Source organism: Scardinius erythrophthalmus (assembly GCF_964197995.2).
Source record: "Scardinius erythrophthalmus genome assembly, chromosome: 25".
Classification (NCBI taxonomy): Eukaryota; Metazoa; Chordata; class Actinopteri; order Cypriniformes; family Leuciscidae; genus Scardinius; species Scardinius erythrophthalmus.
The window spans coordinates 619,645-640,000 of NC_138245.1; the positions used below are offsets into that span (position 1 = coordinate 619,645).

Here is a 20,356-nt window from a genome sequence, read left to right on the forward strand (position 1 = left end):
TATATAATAATCTGGAGTATGATTACGCAGCGATCCCTCGTACCCTCGTCTTGGCCAGATGTTCCTCGAGTACGATCATCCCTGGAAAAAACTGGCGGAGGAGTTCGGCCCTCACACCAAGGTCAGTCGCATTCACTTCCATCACAGCACAGGTACTGGAAACAACAGTTTATTATGGTACAAAATAATATTCTTGATTTGTTATTTAGTATCATTGAGACCAAATGTCTGATGTTACCAGTAAAAAGTGTCCTACATTATTTAAAATATATCTAGTCAGTAACAGTGAAAGCATATTCGTCTAAAATAATTCAGTATTTTCAGCTTCAGAATCATGAATATTGTTATTCTGGTGTCTCTATTGTCCTGTGCTTTGGGTTTCAGCACCAAGTCCAAGACAATTCATTTACACAAACAATGTAATACCAAATTTAGCATTTTAATCAACAGTAAAACAATTTTTTACCTTTTATCATATATCTTGGAGTATCTCAATAATATTGTATCGTGAGTTCAGTATCGTGATATGTACCGAATCATGACATGAGGGTATCGTTACACCCCTAATGCCTTGGCAAATAAGGGTTAGGTTTTACTTCGATTGTTCACTTTATGCATTCTACTAACTGTAAGTAACTGTAAGAATCCTGTATAGAAATAAGTGATTGACTGTCGGATGTATAAGGCGTGTGTGTGTGTGCTGTTGTCAGTCTGTGACGGAGGCTCTTCTCTCGCTACACCTGGTGTATCCGCGGAGGAATCTGACCGCTGACCAGTGTCGAGGCGCTCAGCTCCTGTCTCTGCTGGCCTCACCCGCCGCCATGCTGAGCCCCGTCTGCTGCGACACCGTACGTATATACACATCTGTACACATCTGCCCATCATCATCAGCATCAGCTTCACATCTGTACACATCTACCCATCAGCATCAGCTTCACATCTGTACACATCTGCCAATCATGCATTAGCTTCACATTTGTACACATCTGCCAATCATGCATTAGTAAACTCATGCATCAGCTTCACATCTGTACACATCTATCCATCATCATCTTCACATCTGTACACATCTGCTCATCATCATTAGCTTCACATCTGTACACATCTACCAATCATGCATTAGCTTCACATCTGTACACATCTGCCAACATCATCAGCTTCACATCTGTAGACATCTGCCCATCATCATCAGCTTCACATGTGTACACATCTGCCAATTATGCATTAGCTTCACATCTGTACACATCTGCCAATCATGCATTAGCTTCACATCTGTACACATCTGCCAATCAGGCATAAACTTCACATCTGTACACATCTGCCCATCATCATCAGCTTCACATCTGTAGACATCTGCCCATCATCATCCGTAAACTCATGCATCAGCTTCACATCTGTACACATCTGCCCATCATCATCAGCTTCACATCTGCACACATCTGCCCATCATCATCAGCATCAGCTTCACATCTGTACACATCTACCCATCATCATCAGCTTCACATCTGTACACATCTGCCAATCATGCATTAGCTTCACATTTGTACACATCTGCCAATCATGCATTAGTAAACTCATGCATCAGCTTCACATCTGTACACATCTATCCATCATCATCAGCTTCACATCTGTACACATCTGCCAATCATGCATTAGCTTCACATTTGTACACATCTGCCAATCATGCATTAGTAAACTCATGAATCAGCTTCACATCTGTACACATCTATCCATCATCATCTTCACATCTGTACACATCTGCTCATCATCATTAGCTTCACATCTGTACACATCTACCAATCATGCATTAGCTTCACATCTGTACACATCTGCCATCATCATCAGCATCAGCTTCACATCTGTACACATCTACCCATCATCATCAGCTTCACATCTGTACACATCTGCCAATCATGCATTAGCTTCACATTTGTACACATCTGCCAATCATGCATTAGTAAACTCATGAATCAGCTTCACATCTGTACACATCTATCCATCATCATCTTCACATCTGTACACATCTGCTCATCATCATTAGCTTCACATCTGTACACATCTACCAATCATGCATTAGCTTCACATCTGTACACATCTGCCATCATCATCAGCATCAGCTTCACATCTGTAGACATCTGCCCATCATCATCAGCTTCACATCTGTACACATCTGCCAATCATGCATTAGCTTCACATCTGTACACATCTGCCAATCATGCATAAACTTCACATCTGTACACATCTGCCCATCATCATTAGCTTCACATCTGTACACATCTGCCCATCATGCATTAGTGTCACATCTGTACACATCTGCCCATCATCATCCGTAAACTCATGCATCAGCTTCACATCTGTACACATATGTCCATCATCATTAGCTTCACATCTGTAGACATCTGCCCATCATCATCAGTAAACTCATGCATCAGCTTCACATCTGTACACATCTGTCCATCATCATCTTCACATCTGTACACATCTGTCCATCATCTTCACATCTGTACACATCTGTCCATCATCATCTTCACATCTGTACACATCTGTCCATCATCAGCTTCATATCTGTACACATCTGCCCGTCATCATCAGCTTCACATCTGTACACATCTGTCCATCATGCATTAGCTTCACATCTGTACACATCTGTCCATCATCATCTTCACATCTGTACACATCTGCCCATCATCATTATCTTCACATCTGTACACATCTGCCCATCATCATCAGCTTCACATCTGTACACATCTGCTCATCATCATCAGCTTCACATCTGCCAATCATGCATTAGCTTCACATTTGTACACATCTGCCAATCATGCATCAGCTTCACATCTGTACACATCTGCCCATCATCATCAGCATCAGCTTCACATCTGTAGACATCTGCCCATCATCATCAGCTTCACATCTGTACACATCTGCCCATCATCATCAGCATCAGCTTCACATCTGTAGACATCTGCCCATCATCATCAGCATCAGCTTCACATTTGCACACATCTGCCCATCATCATCAGCTTCACATCTGTACACATCTGCCCATCATCATCAGCTTCACATCTGTACACATCTGCCCATCATCATCAGTAAACTCATGCATCAGCTTCACATCTGTACACATCTGTCTATCATCTTCACATCTGTACACATCTGCCCATCAGTAAACTCATGCATCAGCTTCACATCTGTACACATATGTCCATCATCATCTTCACATCTGTACACATCTGCCCATCATCATCCCATCATCATCAGCTTCACATCTGTACACATCTGCCCATCATCATTAGCTTCACATCTGTACACATCTGCCCATCATGCATTAGTGTCACATCTGTACACATCTGCCCATCATCATCAGTAAACTCATGCATCAGCTTCACATCTGTACACATATGTCCATCATCATCTTCACATCTGTACACATCTGCCCATCATCATCAGTAAACTCATGCATCAGCTTCACATCTGTACACATCTGTCTATCATCTTCACATCTGCCCATCATCATCAGTAAACTCATGCATCAGCTTCACATCTGTACACATATGTCCATCATCATCTTCACATCTGTACACATCTGCCCATCATCATCCCATCATCATCAGCTTCACATCTGTACACATCTGCCCATCATCATTAGCTTCACATCTGTACACATCTGCCCATCATGCATTAGTGTCACATCTGTACACATCTGCCCATCATCATCAGTAAACTCATGCATCAGCTTCACATCTGTACACATCTGCCAATCATCATCTTCACATCTGTACACATCTGCCAATCATCATCTTCACATATGCACACATCTGCCCATCATCGTCAGCTTCACATCTGTACACATCTGCCCATCATCATCATCAGTAAACACATGCAACAGTGTGAATAAAAGACTGACACTGAACATTGTTTATAGATGGCTTGTGAGTATCTGTCCATGGAGGTGATGGAGCGCTGGATCCTCAGTGAGTGACACACACTTCTTATACTCTCTAAACACAACTCTTTAATTGAGAGAGCATTTCTGTCAGTGCTCAGATGACCTTGTGTGTTATTCTATTTGAAAACGTTATCCCTTCACCGGCCACTGTGGCTCCAGGATTTCTTAGATCAGTGGATAAATGCACACATCAACATCACTAGATACAGTAAATAATCCTAATGTAATATCTGCAGTTAATAACCCAAGATTTGTGCTCTATGTCAGTGGTTGTGTATCAACTTTGGTTTTTTGTATTTTAGCTGGAATGAAAAGCAGCAGAATAGTGCTGGGCTTATTCACTTCACTTCTGTTGTGAAAGGGCCTTGACATGTGCTAGAATTAGGATTCTTTTTGTTATTACACTCTAAAAAATGCTGGATTGTTTAAACCCATGTTTTGATCAAATATGGACAAACCCAACAATTGGGTTTAAAATGTGATTAAAAATTTAAACCAACACTAGGGTTTGTCCATATTTGACCCAAACATGAATTTAAACAACCAAGAATTTTTTAGAGTGTAAGAACAAACAGGCAAGCCCAGTCCAGGTGAGAAGAAGTAGAGCAAAAGTAATGTAACGCATTACTTTCTATAAAAAGTAAATAAGTAACGCAATTAGTTGTGTGATGTGTTGTGTGTTGATGTGTTGTTGTGTTGTTCAGTCGGGGGTTGTGTTGATGTGTTGTTGTTGTGTTGTTGTGTTGTTGTGTTGATGTGTTGTGTTGTTGTGTTGATGTGTTGTGTTGTGTTGTTCAGTCGGGGGTTGTGTTGATGTGTAGCTGTGTTGTTCAGGCAGGGGATGTGTTGATGTGTTGATGTGTTGTGTTGATGTGTTGTTGTGTTGATATGTTGTTGTGTTGTGTTGTTCAGTTGGGGGTTGTGTTGTTGTGTTGTTGTGTTGTGTTGTTCAGTCGGGGGTTGTGTTGATGTGTTGTTGTGTTGTGTTGTTCAGTCGGGGGATGTGTTGATGTGTTGTTGTGCTGATGTGTTGATGTGTTGTGTTGATGTGTTGTTGTGTTGTTGTTCAGTCGGGGGTTGTGTTGTTGTGTTGATGAGTTGTTGTGTTGATGTGTTGTTGTGTTGTGTTGTTCAGTCGGGGGATGTGTTGATGTGTTGTGTTGTTGTGCTGATGTGTTGTGTTGTTGTTCAGTCAGGGGTTGTGTTGTAGTGTTGATGTGTTGATGTGTTGTTGTGTTGTTGTGTTGATGTGTTGTTATGTTGTTGTTCAGTCGGGGGTTGTGTTGTTGTGTTGATGAGTTGTTGTGCTGATGAGTTGTTGTGTTGATGTGTTGTTGTGTTGTTCAGTCAGGGGTTGTGTTGTTGTGTTGATGTGTTGTTGTGTTGTGTTGTTCAGTCGGGTTCCTGCTGTGTCACGGGAGTCTGAACAGTAACGCTAGTTCCCAGAGCTTGTGGAAGTTGGCTCTTCGCAGCGGCCTGTACATCACAGTCATCAGAGACGAGGTGCTCAACATACACAAGCTCTCTGAGGAGTTCTTCGACAGTCTCAAAGGGTAACGCATGATGCTGCACTGTTCTCATGTGTTCTCTCCACTGTTCTTGTGTGTTCTCTCCACTGTTCTCATGTGTTCTCTCCACTGTTCTCATGTGTTCTCTCCACTGTTCTCATGTGTTCTCTCCACTGTTCTCATGTGTTCTCTCCACTGTTCTTGTGTGTTCTCTCCACTGTTCTCATGTGTTCTCTCCACTGTTCTCATGTGTTCTCTCCACTGTTCTTGTGTGTTCTCTCCACTGTTCTCATGTGTTCTCTCCACTGTTCTCATGTGTTCTCTCCACTGTTCTCATGTGTTCTCTCCACTGTTCTCATGTGTTCTCTCCACTGTTCTTGTGTGTTCTCTCCACTGTTCTCATGTGTTCTCTCCACTGTTCTCGTGTGTTCACTCCTCATGTGTTCACTCCACTGTTCTCTTCACTGTTCTCCTGTGTTCACTCCACTGTTCTCATGTGTTCTCTCCACTGTTCTCGTGGGTTCACTCCACTGTTCTCATGTGTTCACTCCACTGTTCTCATGTGTTCACTCCACTGTTCTCATGTGTTCTCATGTGTTCACTCCACTGTTCTCATGTGTTCTCGCCACTGTTCTCATGTGTTCACTCCACTGTTCTCATGTGTTCACTCCACTGTTCTCATGTGTTCTCTCCACTGTTCTCATGTGTTCTCTCCACTGTTCTTGTGTGTTCTCTCCACTGTTCTCATGTGTTCTCTCCACTGTTCTCGTGTGTTCACTCCTCATGTGTTCACTCCACTGTTCTCTTCACTGTTCTCCTGTGTTCACTCCACTGTTCTCATGTGTTCTCTCCACTGTTCTCGTGGGTTCACTCCACTGTTCTCATGTGTTCACTCCACTGTTCTCATGTGTTCACTCCACTGTTCTCATGTGTTCACTCCACTGTTCTCATGTGTTCACTCCACTGTTCTCATGTGTTCTCGCCACTGTTCTCATGTGTTCACTCCACTGTTCTCATGTGTTCACTCGTTCACTCCACTGTTCTCATGTGTTCACTCCACTGTTCTCATGTGTTCACTCGTTCACTCCACTGTTCTCGTGTGTTCACTCCACTGTTCTCATGTGTTCACTCCACTGTTCTCATGTGTTCTCTCCACTGTACTCATGTGTTCTCTCCACTGTTCTCATGTGTTCACTCCACTGTTCTCATGTGTTCACTCGTTCACTCCACTGTTCTCATGTGTTCACTCCACTGTTCTCATGTGTTCACTCGTTCACTCCACTGTTCTCGTGTGTTCACTCCACTGTTCTCATGTGTTCACTCCACTGTTCTCATGTGTTCTCTCCACTGTACTCATGTGTTCTCTCCACTGTTCTCATGTGTTCTCTCCACTGTTCTCATTTGTTCTCTCCACTGTTCTCATGTGTTCTCTCAACTGTTCTCATGTGTTCACTCCACTGTTCTCATGTGTTCTCTCCACTGTTCTCATGTGTTCACTCCGCTGTTCTCATGTGTTCTCTCCACTGTTCTCGTGTGTTCACTGTTCTCATGTGTTCTCTCCACTGTTCTCATGTGTTCACTGTTCTCATGTGTTCACTCCACTGTTCTCATGTGTTCACTGTTCTCATGTGTTCACTCCACTGTTCTCATGTGTTCTCTCCACTGTTCTCATGTGTTCACTGTTCTCATGTGTTCACTCCACTGTTCTCATGTGTTCACTGTTCTCATGTGTTCACTCCACTGTTCTCATGTGTTCTCTCCACTGTTCTCATGTGTTCACTGTTTTCATGTGTTCTCTCCACTGTTCTCATGTGTTCACTGTTCTCATGTGTTCACTCCACTGTTCTCATGTGTTCTCTCCACTGTTCTCATGTGTTCACTGTTCTCATGTGTTCTCTCCACTGTTCTCATGTGTTCACTGTTCTCATGTGTTCTCTCCACTGTTCTCATGTGTTCTCACTGTTCTCATGTGTTCACTCCACTGTTCTCATGTGTTCACTCCACTGTTCTCATGTGTTCTCTCCACTGTTCTCATGTGTTCACTCCACTGTTCTCATGTGTTCTCTCCACTGTTCTCATGTGTTCTCTCCACTGTTCTCATGTTTTCACTCGTTCTCTCCACTGTTCTTGTGTGTTCACTCCACTGTTCTCATGTGTTCTCTCCACTGTTCTCATGTGTTCACTCCACTGTTCTCATGTGTTCACTCGTTCACTCCACTGTTCTCGTGTGTTCACTCCACTGTTCTCACGTGTTTACTGTTCTCATATGTTCACTCCACTGTTCTCATGTGTTCTCTCCACTGTTCTCATGTGTTCACTGTTCTCATGTGTTCTCTCCACTGTTCTCATGTGTTCACTGTTCTCATGTGTTCTCTCCACTGTTCTCATGTGTTCTCACTGTTCTCATGTGTTCACTCCACTGTTCTCATGTGTTCACTCCACTGTTCTCATGTGTTCTCTCCACTGTTCTCATGTGTTCACTCCACTGTTCTCATGTGTTCTCTCCACTGTTCTCATGTGTTCTCTCCACTGTTCTCATGTTTTCACTCGTTCTCTCCACTGTTCTTGTGTGTTCACTCCACTCTTCTCATGTGTTCTCTCCACTGTTCTCATGTGTTCTCTCCACTGTTCTCATGTGTTCACTCGTTCACTCCACTGTTCTCGTGTGTTCACTCCACTGTTCTCACGTGTTCACTGTTCTCATGTGTTCACTCCACTGTTCTCATGTGTTCTCTCCACTGTTCTCATGTGTTCTCTCCACTGTTCTCATGTGTTCTCTCCACTGTTCTCATGTGTTCACTCCACTGTTCTCGTGTGTTCACTCCACTGTTCTCATGTGTTCACTCCACTGTTCTCATTTGTTCTCTCTACTGTTCTCATGTGTTCTCTCCACTGTTCTCATGTGTTCACTCCACTGTTCTCGTGTGTTCACTCCACTGTTCTCACGTGTTCACTGTTCTCATGTGTTCACTCCACTGTTCTCATGTGTTCTCTCCACTGTTCTCATGTGTTCACTGTTCTCATGTGTTCTCTCCACTGTTCTCATGTGTTCACTGTTCTCATGTGTTCTCTCCACTGTTCTCATTTGTTCTCTCCACTGTTCTCATGTGTTCTCTCCACTGTTCTCATGTGTTCACTCCACTGTTCTCATGTGTTCTCATGTGTTCTCTCCACTGTTCTCATGTGTTCACTGTTCTCATGTGTTCTCTCCACTGTTCTCATTTGTTCTCTCCACTGTTCTCATGTGTTCTCTCCACTGTTCTCATGTGTTCACTCCACTGTTCTCATGTGTTCTCTCCACTGTTCTCATGTGTTCACTGTTCTCATGTGTTCTCTCCACTGTTCTCATGTGTTCTCTCCACTGTTCTCATGTGTTCACTGTTCTCATGTGTTCTCTCCACTGTTCTCATGTGTTCTCTCCACTGTTCTCGTGTGTTCACTCCACTGTTCTCGTGTGTTCACTCCACTGTTCTCGTGTGTTCACTCCACTGTTCTCATGTGTTCTCTCCACTGTTCTCATGTGTTCTCTCCACTGTTCTCATGTGTTCACTCCACTGTTCTCGTGTGTTCACTCCACTGTTCTCATGTGTTCACTCCACTGTTCTCATTTGTTCTCTCTACTGTTCTCATGTGTTCTCTCCACTGTTCTCATGTGTTCACTCCACTGTTCTCATGTGTTCACTCCACTGTTCTCATGTGTTCACTCCACTGTTCTCACGTGTTCACTGTTCTCATGTGTTCACTCCACTGTTCTCATGTGTTCTCTCCACTGTTCTCATGTGTTCACTGTTCTCATATGTTCTCTCCACTGTTCTCATGTGTTCACTGTTCTCATGTGTTCTCTCCACTGTTCTCATTTGTTCTCTCCACTGTTCTCATGTGTTCTCTCCACTGTTCTCATGTGTTCACTCCACTGTTCTCATGTGTTCACTCCACTGTTCTCATGTGTTCTCTCCACTGTTCTCATGTGTTCACTGTTCTCATGTGTTCTCTCCACTGTTCTCGTGTGTTCACTCCACTGTTCTCATGTGTTCACTGTTCTCATGTGTTCTCTCCACTGTTCTCGTGTGTTCTCTCCACTGTTCTCATGTGTTCACTCCACTGTTCTCATGTGTTCACTGTTCTCATGTTTTCTCTCCACTGTTCTCATGTGTTCACTCCACTGTTCTCATGTGTTCTCTCCACTGTTCTCATGTGTTCACTGTTCTCATGTGTTCTCTCCACTGTTCTCGTGTGTTCACTCCACTGTTCTCATGTGTTCACTGTTCTCATGTGTTCTCTCCACTGTTCTCGTGTGTTCTCTCCACTGTTCTCATGTGTTCACTCCACTGTTCTCATGTGTTCACTGTTCTCATGTTTTCTCTCCACTGTTCTCATGTGTTCACTCCACTGTTCTCGTGTGTTCTCTCCACTGTTCTCATGTGTTCACTCCACTGTTCTCATGTGTTCACTGTTCTCATGTTTTCTCTCCACTGTTCTCATGTGTTCACTCCACTGTTCTCTCTACTGTTCTCATGTGTTCACTGTTCTCATGTGTTCTCTCCACTGTTCTTGTGTGTTCACTCCACTGTTCTCATGTGTTCACTCCACTGTTCTCGTGTGTTCACTCCACTGTTCTCATGTGTTCACTCCACTGTTCTCATTTGTTCTCTCCACTGTTCTCATGTGTTCCTCCACTGTTCTCATGTGTTCACTCCACTGTTCTCATGTGTTCACTCCACTGTTCTCGTGTGTTCACTCCACTGTTCTCCTGTGTTCACTCCACTGTTCTCATTTGTTCTCTCCACTGTTGTCATGTGTTCTCTCCACTGTTCTCATGTGTTCACTCCACTGTTCTCATGTGTTCACTCCACTGTTGTCATGTGTTCACTCCACTGTTCTCATGTGTTCACTCCACTGTTCTCATTTGTTCTCTCCACTGTTCTCATGTGTTCTCTCCACTGTTCTCATGTGTTCACTCCACTGTTCTCATGTGTTCACTCCACTGTTCTCATGTGTTCTCTCCACTGTTCTCGTGTGTTCTCTCCACTGTTCTCTTGTGTTCTCTCCACTCTTCTCATGTGTTCTCTCTACTGTTCTCATGTGTTCACTGTTCTCATGTGTTCTCTCCACTGTTCTCGTGTGTTCACTCCACTGTTCTCATGTGTTCTCTCCACTGTTCTCGTGTGTTCTCTCCACTGTTCTCATGTGTTCTCTCTACTGTTCTCATGTGTTCACTGTTCTCATGTGTTCTCTCCACTGTTCTCATGTGTTCACTCCACTGTTCTCGTGTGTTCACTCCACTGTTCTCATGTGTTCACTCCACTGTTCTCATTTGTTCTCTCCACTGTTCTCATGCGTTCCTCCACTGTTCTCATGTGTTCACTCCACTGTTCTCATGTGTTCACTCCACTGTTCTCGTGTGTTCACTCCACTGTTCTCATGTGTTCACTCCACTGTTCTCATTTGTTCTCTCCACTGTTGTCATGTGTTCTCTCCACTGTTCTCATGTGTTCACTCCACTGTTCTCATGTGTTCACTCCACTGTTGTCATGTGTTCACTCCACTGTTCTCGTGTGTTCACTCCACTGTTCTCATGTGTTCACTCCACTGTTCTCATGTGTTCACTCCACTGTTCTCATGTGTTCTCATGTGTTCACTCCACTGTTCTCATGTGTTCTCTCCACTGTTGTCATGTGTTCACTCCACTGTTCTCATGTGTTCACTCCACTGTTCTCATGTGTTCACTCCACTGTTCTCATGTGTTCTCTCCACTGTTCTCGTGTGTTCACTCCACTGTTCTCATGTGTTCACTCCACTGTTCTCATGTGTTCACTCCACTGTTCTCATGTGTTCTCTCCACTGTTCTCATGTGTTCTCATGTGTTCACTCCACTGTTCTCGTGTGTTCACTCCACTGTTCTCATGTGTTCACTCCACTGTTCTCATGTGTTCTCTCCACTGTTCTCGTGTGTTCACTCCACTGTTCTCATGTGTTCACTCCACTGTTCTCATGTGTTCACTCCACTGTTCTCATGTGTTCTCTCCACTGTTCTCATGTGTTCTCATGTGTTCTCTCCACTGTTCTCATGTGTTCACTCCACTGTTCTCATGTGTTCACTCCACTGTTCTCATGTGTTCTTTCCACTGTTCTCATGTGTTCACTCCACTGTTCTCATGTGTTCTCTCCACTGTTCTCGTGTGTTCACTCCACTGTTCTCATGTGTTCACTCCACTGTTCTCGTGTGTTCACTCCACTGTTCTCATGTGTTCACTCCACTGTTCTCATGTGTTCACTCCACTGTTCTCATGTGTTCTCTCCACTGTTCTCGTGTGTTCACTCCACTGTTCTCGTGTGTTCACTCCACTGTTCTCATGTGTTCACTCCACTGTTCTCATGTGTTCTCATGTGTTCACTCCACTGTTCTCATGTGTTCTCTCCACTGTTCTCATGTGTTCACTCCACTGTCCTCATGTGTTCACTCCACTGTTCTCATGTGTTCTCTCCACTGTTCTCATGTGTTCACTCCACTGTTCTCATGTGTTCACTGTTCTCATGTGTTCTCTCCACTGTTCTCATGTGTTCACTCCACTGTTCTCATGTGTTCTCTCCACTGTTCTCATGTGTTCACTCCACTTTTCTCATGTGTTCACTTCACTGTTCTGATGTGTTCACTGTTGTCATGTGTTCTCTCCACTGTTCTCATGTGTTCACTCCACTGTCCTCATGTGTTCACTCCACTGTTCTCATGTGTTCTCTCCACTGTTCTCATGTGTTCACTCCACTGTTCTCATGTGTTCACTGTTCTCATGTGTTCTCTCCACTGTTCTCATGTGTTCTCTCCACTGTTCTCTCCACTGTTCTCATGTGTTCTCTCCACTGTTCTCGTGTGTTCACTGTTCTCATGTGTTCACTCCACTGTTCTCATGTGTTCTCTCCACTGTTCTCGTGTGTTCTCTCCAGTGTTCTCATGTGTTCTCTCCACTGTTCTCATGTGTTCACTCCACTGTTCTCTTGTGTTCTCTCCACTGTTCTCATGTGTTCTCTCCACTGTTCTCGTGTGTTCTCTCCACTGTTCTTATGTGTTCTCTCCACTGTTCTCATGTGTTCAATGTTCTCATGTGTTCACTCCACTGTTCTCGTGTGTTCACTCCACTGTTCTCATGTGTTCTCTCCACTGTTCTCGTGTGTTCTCTCCACTGTTCTCATGTGTTCTCTCCACTGTTCTCATGTGTTCTCTCCACTGTTCTCATGTGTTCACTCCACTGTTCTCATGTGTTCACTGTTCTCATGTGTTCACTCCACTGTTCTCTCGTGTTCTCTCCACTGTTCTCTCCACTGTTCTCATGTGTTCACTCCACTGTTCTCGTGTGTTCACTCCACTGTTCTCATGTGTTCTCTCCACTGTTCTCGTGTGTTCTCTCCACTGTTCTCATGTGTTCTCTCCACTGTTCTCATGTGTTCTCTCCACTGTTCTCATGTGTTCTCTCCACTGTTCTCGTGTGTTCACTGTTCTCATGTGTTCTCTCCACTGTTCTCATGTGTTCTCTCCACTGTTCTCGTGTGTTCTCTCCACTGTTCTCTTGTGTTCTCTCCACTGTTCTCTCCACTGTTCTCATGTGTTCACTCCACTGTTCTCATGTGTTCTCTCCACTGTTCTCTCCACTGTTCTCATGTGTTCTCTCCACTGTTCTCATGTGTTCACTCCACTGTTCTCATATGTTCTCTCCACTGTTTTCATGTGTTCACTGTTCTCATGTGTTCACTGTTCTCATGTGTTCTCTCCACTGTTCTCATGTGTTCACTCCACTGTTCTCATATGTTCTCTCCACTGTTTTCATGTGTTCACTCCACTGTTCTTATGTGTTCTCTCCACTGTTCTCATGTGTTCACTCTGATCATATTCTTTTCCAGGTACAGTAAGCGTATTCCCGACATCAAGGAATGTAAAGAGTATGTCATCGCTAACTGGTGAGCATCTAAAGTATCAACTTGATAACTTCAAATGCAGGGATGAAAGAAAAAAAAATCATTATCAGTTATTGACATTAAAAATAAAATAAAAACAGCGAACAGTGAATGTTCTGTCAAGGTTTTGAACTTTACGAACAAATGTTGTTCCAGTAACATTAATAGAAAATTCGTTCAAAGTTATCTGGTCTTTAATAATGTTCTCAAAGCGTTAGCACAAAAACATTATTTATCGTTTTTCTGAAACGTTGTTAGACGTTTGTATAACGTTTTTTTTAAATGTTAGGCTACTACTTGTTTCAGAACGATCAGAGAACATTTTAAAAGTAACGTTTCCGTAATGTTTGAAAAATGATAAGAAGGAATGTTCTGTTAACGTTCACATAACCAAACGTCTCCCTGTTCTCCAGCGGAGCCGTGCGGAGAGAGAAGCGAGGCTTTCTGAGAAACGCTCTCAAGGAACTGATCAAAGTGTTGGAGGATGAACCGGCTCTGCTCGGACCCAAGGTTTCAATCATGCTTTTCATTTTTATATATTTTTTCATATATATTAACCCAGATCTCTATTGAAGCTCGTTTCCACCACAGAATAAAACATTTTTGAAGATAATTGCGACGATCTCGCAATTCTTACTTTATAACTTGCATTTGTGACTTTATATTTCACAATTCTGACTTTATAGAACACAATTGTGAGATAAAAAGTCAAAACTACATTTTTAATGTTTAGTTCTGTGGCGTAAACGAGCCTCCACAGATCTGTGAACCCTGTGCTTGTTCCAGGCTTTATTCGTGTTCATGGCGCTGTCGTTCTCCCGGGATGAAGTGCTCTGGCTCGTGCGGCACGCCGAGAACATCCCGAAAACCAAGACACCGGAGGATTACGCAGACTCGTGAGTTTCATCCTCAACACAACTTAAACTGTGCACACTTTACCAAAAAAAATCATATTTTCATATTTTATAACATAGTTAGTAATAATTGCCTCTAACTGAAGAATGGCTCATATGGTTATGTTCATGTTCTGTTCCGCTCTCTGGATTAGAAGACTGGCAGCGCTTGTGTTAGTTTCCTATCAGGAGTTTATCAGGAAGAGAAGCACGAGTGTGTGTGTGTGTGTGTGTGTGTGTGTGTAAACTGATTCAGTGGGAAAAGCCCATCACAAGTTGGGTTATGAATGTGTGTGTGTGTGTGTGTGTGTGTGTGATGCAGACAGATGGCAGAGCTGCTGTTCTGCATGGAGCGTCTGCGATCTCTTCTGGTCCAGCACAGATACATCCTCCAGCGCTACCATCTCCAGTACCTGTCCCAGTACGATGCGCTCGTGCTCAACGACACCATACAGGTACAGCACTGAGTGTGTGTGTGTGTGTGTGTGTGTGTGTGTGTCCAGTACCTGTCCCAGTACGACGCGCTCGTGCTCAAAGACACCATACAGGTACAGCACTGAGTGTGTGTGTGTGTGTGTGTGTGTGTGTGTGTGTGTGTGTGTCTGTGTGTGTGTGTGTGTGTGTGTGTGTGTGTGTGTGTGTGTGTGTGTGTGTGTGTGTGTGTGTGTGTGATAGGTACAGCACTGAGTGTGTGTGTGTGTGTGTGTGATATGTACAGCACTGAGTGTGTGTGTGTATGTGTGTGTTGGGTTCACGGCTGAACGCGTCTTCTCCGCACTCATTTACAAACAAACATTTTTTTTTTTTTTTTTTTTTCTCGCCTATCGTGCATCTACTCTACACCCGTACCCGTAAAAAGACGGATTATATCCAAGACTTAAGCCATAAATTAGTATTAATATTGATAGCATCACTGGTAGCGTCGTTGCTAACTTAACTTACTGTCCATCTGTTAAAATGGCGAATATATCAAATGTAAGTAGTTTACCTTTTGGTGCAGGTGAGGACACATTTGAGCTGCACGCGGTGCAGTCTGAGCTGGAAGCTGTTGAGAAACAGATCCACGACCTTTTAGTGAGACAAGCCGAGCTGAGAGACCGGCGGTTAGCTCTTGAAACATCACGTGCCGAGGCACACAAATCAGAGATTAACGTTACTAACCCGCTGACTCCGACCTCGTCTACTCCGTGCGTTCCTCAACATCGGTCCCGAACGTCGAGGTCGCGATCAGCCATGGTCTCGTTCACCCCGGCTCCAACATGCCATCACGAAGCCTGGATTTTTCCGCAGCGGAAGACGCGAGTCAGGTCTAGACCAAGAAAACTCTCTCCGACCCTCCCGGTTTTCGAGATATCCACACAAAACCGTTTCTCCCCTCTTCGCGAAACAGAACGCGATGCTGTGATCATCGGCGATTCCATCGTTCGACACGTACACGTTACGTTAAATAAAAGTAAGGTGCATAATCACTGCTTTCCTGGTGCTCGTGTTTCTGAAATCGCTGCTCACGTTCCCGAGATTCTGAACGAGCGCGTCGGAACTGTGGTCCTGCACGCGGGAGTGAACGACATCAGGCTGCGCCAGACGGAGGTTCTGAAGAAAGACTTCAGGAATCTGATCGATACGGTACGCAGCACATCGCCTGATATAACGATTATTGTGTCAGGACCGCTTCCCACGTACCGACTAGGTCATGAAAAGTTTAGTAGATTATTCGCGCTAAATGAATGGTTAATGTCATGGTGCAATGAGCAGAAACTGCTCTTTGTAAATAATTGGAATCTGTTTTGGGAGCGTCCTAGGCTTTACCGTGCTGATGGCTTACACCCAAGCAGATTCGGATCGGATCTTCTGTCAGATAACATCTCCAAAATGTTAAATACCTTTTGACTAGTAACCAAAAGTCCAAATCATAGTCTCTGCTGCACCAAATTAACTGATATAAATAGTGTAGAACATTGCATAGAAACTGTGTCTATTCCTTGTTTAGTGCGATCAAATCATAAATCTACTGCAGGATCTAGAAAAAATCTAATTGTTATTAAACCAGAAAATGTTGCTATTGGTAATCAAAAACAATTTCTAAAGCTAGGTCTTCTAAACATTAGATCACTCACACCTAAGGCAGTTATTGTAAATGAAATAGTCACAGATAATAGCTTCGATGTACTTTGCCTTACTGAAACCTGGCTTAAACCAAATGATTATTTTGGTCTAAATGAGTCTACTCCAGCAGGATACTCCTATAAGCACGAGCCCCGTCTGATTGGTCGTGGCGGCGGTGTTGCAACAATCTATAGAGATTTTCTCAATGTTACTCAGAAAACGGGTTATAAGTTTATTTCATTTGAAGTACTTGTACTAAATGTTACGCTCTTAGATGTTCGAAAAACATCCCTATTATCTCTAGCCTTGGCTACCGTATATAGACCGCCTGGGCCTTACGCTGATTTCCTAAAAGAGTTTGCAGATCTTCTCTCAGACCTATTAGTTAACTTCGATAAAGCATTAATTGTTGGAGACTTTAATATCCATGTAGATAATCAAAATGATGCGTTAGGGGCTGCGTTTACAGATTTATTAAACTCCTTTGGGGTCAAGCAAAACGTTACCGGACCAACTCATCGATTTAATCATACACTCGATTTAATTATATCACATGGAACCGATCCAACCGATATAGATATCATTCCACAAAGTGACGATGTCACTGACCATTACATGGTAACTTGCATATTACGTACTCCTGTAATATATCATGCTGCGCCGCGTTATCGATTAGGCAGAACAATCCTTCCATCCACCATAGATCATTTTTCAAATTGCTTATCGGATCTGTCTCAGCTGCTCAGTGAACCCAAACAAACAGATGAACTTGAGGAATTAACTAGCACTATGAGCACCATTCTCTCTGGATCATTGGATATTGTTGCGCCCATTAGATTAAAAAAGGTCAGAGAGAAAAGTAAAGCACCATGGTACAACAATACTACGCGTGTTCTAAAGAGAGAAACCCGTAATTTAGAGCGTAAATGGAAACAAACTAACTTAGAGGTCTTTAGAATCGCATGGAAAGACAGTATGTCACGTTATAAAAAGGCCCTAAAAGCGGCCAGGGTTGAGCATCTCCGCAAACTAATAGAAAACAACCATAACAATCCTAAGTTCTTATTTAACACCGTGGCGAGACTAACAAATAAACAGATGACTCCTGCACAAAATATTCCATTACAGTTTAGTAGTAATGATTTCATGAAGTTCTTCACTGAGAAAATAGAAAACATCAGAACCACAATTGTAAACGTTCAATCCTCAATCGCGCCTTATAATTCAGCCTCAATTATCACCCCGCAAGAACAATTACAGTGCTTTACAACTATAGAACAAAAAGAGTTAAATAAACTTTTTACTTCATCTAAAACAACAACATGTTTACTAGATCCTATACCAACTAAACTATTGAAAGAAGTGTTACCTGTAGTGGAAGAGCCTCTCCTCAATATTATTAACTCGTCTTTATCTTTAGGTTATGTTCCAAAAACATTTAAACTGGCAGTTATAAAACCTCTCATTAAGAAACCACAATTAGATCCGAATAATCTAGTAAATTATAGACCCATTTCAAATCTACCTTTTATGTCTAAAATACTAGAAAAAGTTGTGTCCGCTCAACTGGGCTCTTTCTTACAAGAAAATGACACCTATGAAAAGTTTCAGTCTGGGTTCAGGCCGCATCATAGCACTGAAACTGCGCTCGTTAAAATCACAAATGATTTACTTTTAGCTTCTGACCAAGGCTGTATCTCAATATTAGTTTTACTTGATCTTAGTGCTGCGTTCGATACTATAGATCATACAATACTCTTAGATCGATTACAAAATTATACTGGTGTTCAAGGACAAGCATTAAGCTGGTTTAGATCGTATTTATCTGACCGCTACCATTTTGTTTATTTAAATGGAGAAAAATCGATCATAACTCCAGTAAACTATGGAGTGCCGCAGGGATCTGTGTTAGGCCCTCTATTATTCTCAATATATATGCTGCCACTTGGAAATATTATAAGGAAACATGGAATTAGTTTCCATTGTTATGCTGATGACACTCAAATCTATATTTCATCACGGCCGGATGAAAACGCTAAATTATCCAAATTGACAGAGTGTGTTAAAGATATAAAAGATTGGATGACGCGTAATTTTCTTTTATTAAATCCAGACAAGACAGAGGTACTACTTATCGGTTCAAAAAACCACCCACAAAACCTCTCACAATACAACTTTAACATAGTAGGATGTCCTGTTACTTCATCCTCTACAGTAAAAGACCTGGGTGTTATATTAGACTGCAACCTGTCTTTTGAAAATCATATTTCATATGTAACAAGAACAGCCTTTTTCCACCTTAGAAACATTGCTAAGCTACGTAACATGCTATCAGTTTCTGATGCAGAAAAGTTAGTTCATGCATTCATGACTTCGAGACTAGATTACTGTAATGCGTTATTAGCCGGTTGTCCTGCATCCTCAATAAACAAGCTACAGTTAGTCCAAAATGCCGCCGCTAGAGTTCTAACTAGATCAAGAAAATATGATCATATAACACCGATTTTATCATCACTACATTGGTTACCTATAAAGTCCCGTATTAATTACAAGGTATTGCTACTGACTTATAAAGCCCTAAACGGCTTAGCTCCAGTTTATTTAACGGATCTTCTATCGCCCTATAATCCATCGCGCTCTTTAAGATCACTAAATTCGAGGCTTTTGGTCATACCTAGGATATCTAGGTCCACCAAAGGAGGGAGAGCATTTTCACATTTAGCACCAAAACTCTGGAATAGTCTTCCGGATACTGTTCGTTGCTCAGACTCGCTCTCCCAGTTTAAAACTAGATTAAAGACGCATCTCTTCAGCCAGGCATTCATATAATACTTTTAATCTTACAGTTAAATCCGACCTCTAGCTTATAAACGCCAGAGGAGAACTGGCCCCCGACTGAGCCTGGGTTCTCCCAAGGTTTTTTTTTCTCCATTAGGTCACCTGATGGAGTTTTTCGGTTCCTTGCCACTGTTGCCTTTGGCTTGCTCAGTTGGGGATATTTAATTTAATTAATCAATCAACGATACTATTGATCAGCATTACCAAACGTAGACGTTCCACTAGAAACAAACATTGATGTATTGTTCTAATTTATTGCTGTGAAGCTGCTTTGATACAGCCTGTGTTGTGAAAAGCGCTATATAAATAAACTTGACTTGACTTGACTTGTGTGTGTCTGTATGTGTGTGTGTGTGTGTGTGTGTGTGTGTGTGTCTTTATGTGTGTGTGTGTGTGTGTGTGTGTGTCTGTCTGTGTGTGTGTGTGTGTGTGTGTGTGTGTGTGTGTGTGTGTGTGTGTGTGTGTGTGTGTGTGTGTGTGTGTGTGTGTGTGTGTGTGTGTGTGTGTGTGTGTGTGTGTGTGTGTGATAGGTACAGCACTGAGTGTGTGTGTGTGATAGGTACAGCACTGAGTGTGTGTGTGTGATAGGTACAGCACTGTCTCCATCCTCTTGGCAAACACACACACAGGTGTTTATGTGGCGTGTCTCCTGGTTTCAGGGCATGTACGTGTGTCCGGAGGAAGAATCGGTTCTCATGTCGTCATTCGTCTCAACTCTTTCTTCAATGAGTCTCAAGCACTGTGAGTCTTCCACCCTGCAGATCAACACGCACTGAGGATTGCTTCTGAACACATTTACTGTATAATCGTGCAAAGTGTAATATTCCTGTTTTCATGCCTGTCTAATAACCACATTTCTTGCCCTGCTTTCCAGGATCTGTGTCTTGATGATAAACTGTTTAGGGAATTAGTCACTAATCTATCGATAGACAGATATGAGATGAGATGAAAGTCCCTTTCTTTCTTCTGCCATCTTACAGCAAATTAGATCAAATGTGTAGCAGGAATTCAGATTCAATTGTTACACACACATTTATTGGCTTTCTGAATATTCTTTGGTGTTTCCGCAGTGGATGCAGGAGAAGAGTTCGACCTGAGACCGTTCAGACTGGACTGGC

At 42.8% G+C, this 20,356-nt stretch overlaps 1 protein-coding gene across 2 annotated transcripts in view; it reads left to right on the forward strand.

Annotated features, from left to right (window-relative positions):
• The window catches only part of nckap1l (NCK associated protein 1 like), a 51,111-nt gene that overhangs the window by 8,264 nt on the left and 22,491 nt on the right, over positions 1 to 20,356 (forward strand). For both annotated transcript variants that reach the window (XR_014029491.1, XM_081357829.1), the window contains exons 6-15: positions 31 to 121; positions 711 to 848; positions 3,923 to 3,971; positions 5,343 to 5,499; positions 13,348 to 13,404; positions 13,815 to 13,911; positions 14,188 to 14,297; positions 14,617 to 14,749; positions 19,898 to 19,979; positions 20,309 to 20,356. The exon at positions 20,309 to 20,356 is cut by the window's right edge and continues 11 nt beyond it. Coding sequence is in view for 1 of the 2 variants with exons in the window: in XM_081357829.1 (XP_081213955.1) it covers positions 31 to 121; positions 711 to 848; positions 3,923 to 3,971; positions 5,343 to 5,499; positions 13,348 to 13,404; positions 13,815 to 13,911; positions 14,188 to 14,297; positions 14,617 to 14,749; positions 19,898 to 19,979; positions 20,309 to 20,356 (962 nt within the window). In the remaining variant the exon portion in view is untranslated. The remainder of the gene's footprint in view (positions 1 to 30; positions 122 to 710; positions 849 to 3,922; positions 3,972 to 5,342; positions 5,500 to 13,347; positions 13,405 to 13,814; positions 13,912 to 14,187; positions 14,298 to 14,616; positions 14,750 to 19,897; positions 19,980 to 20,308) is intronic.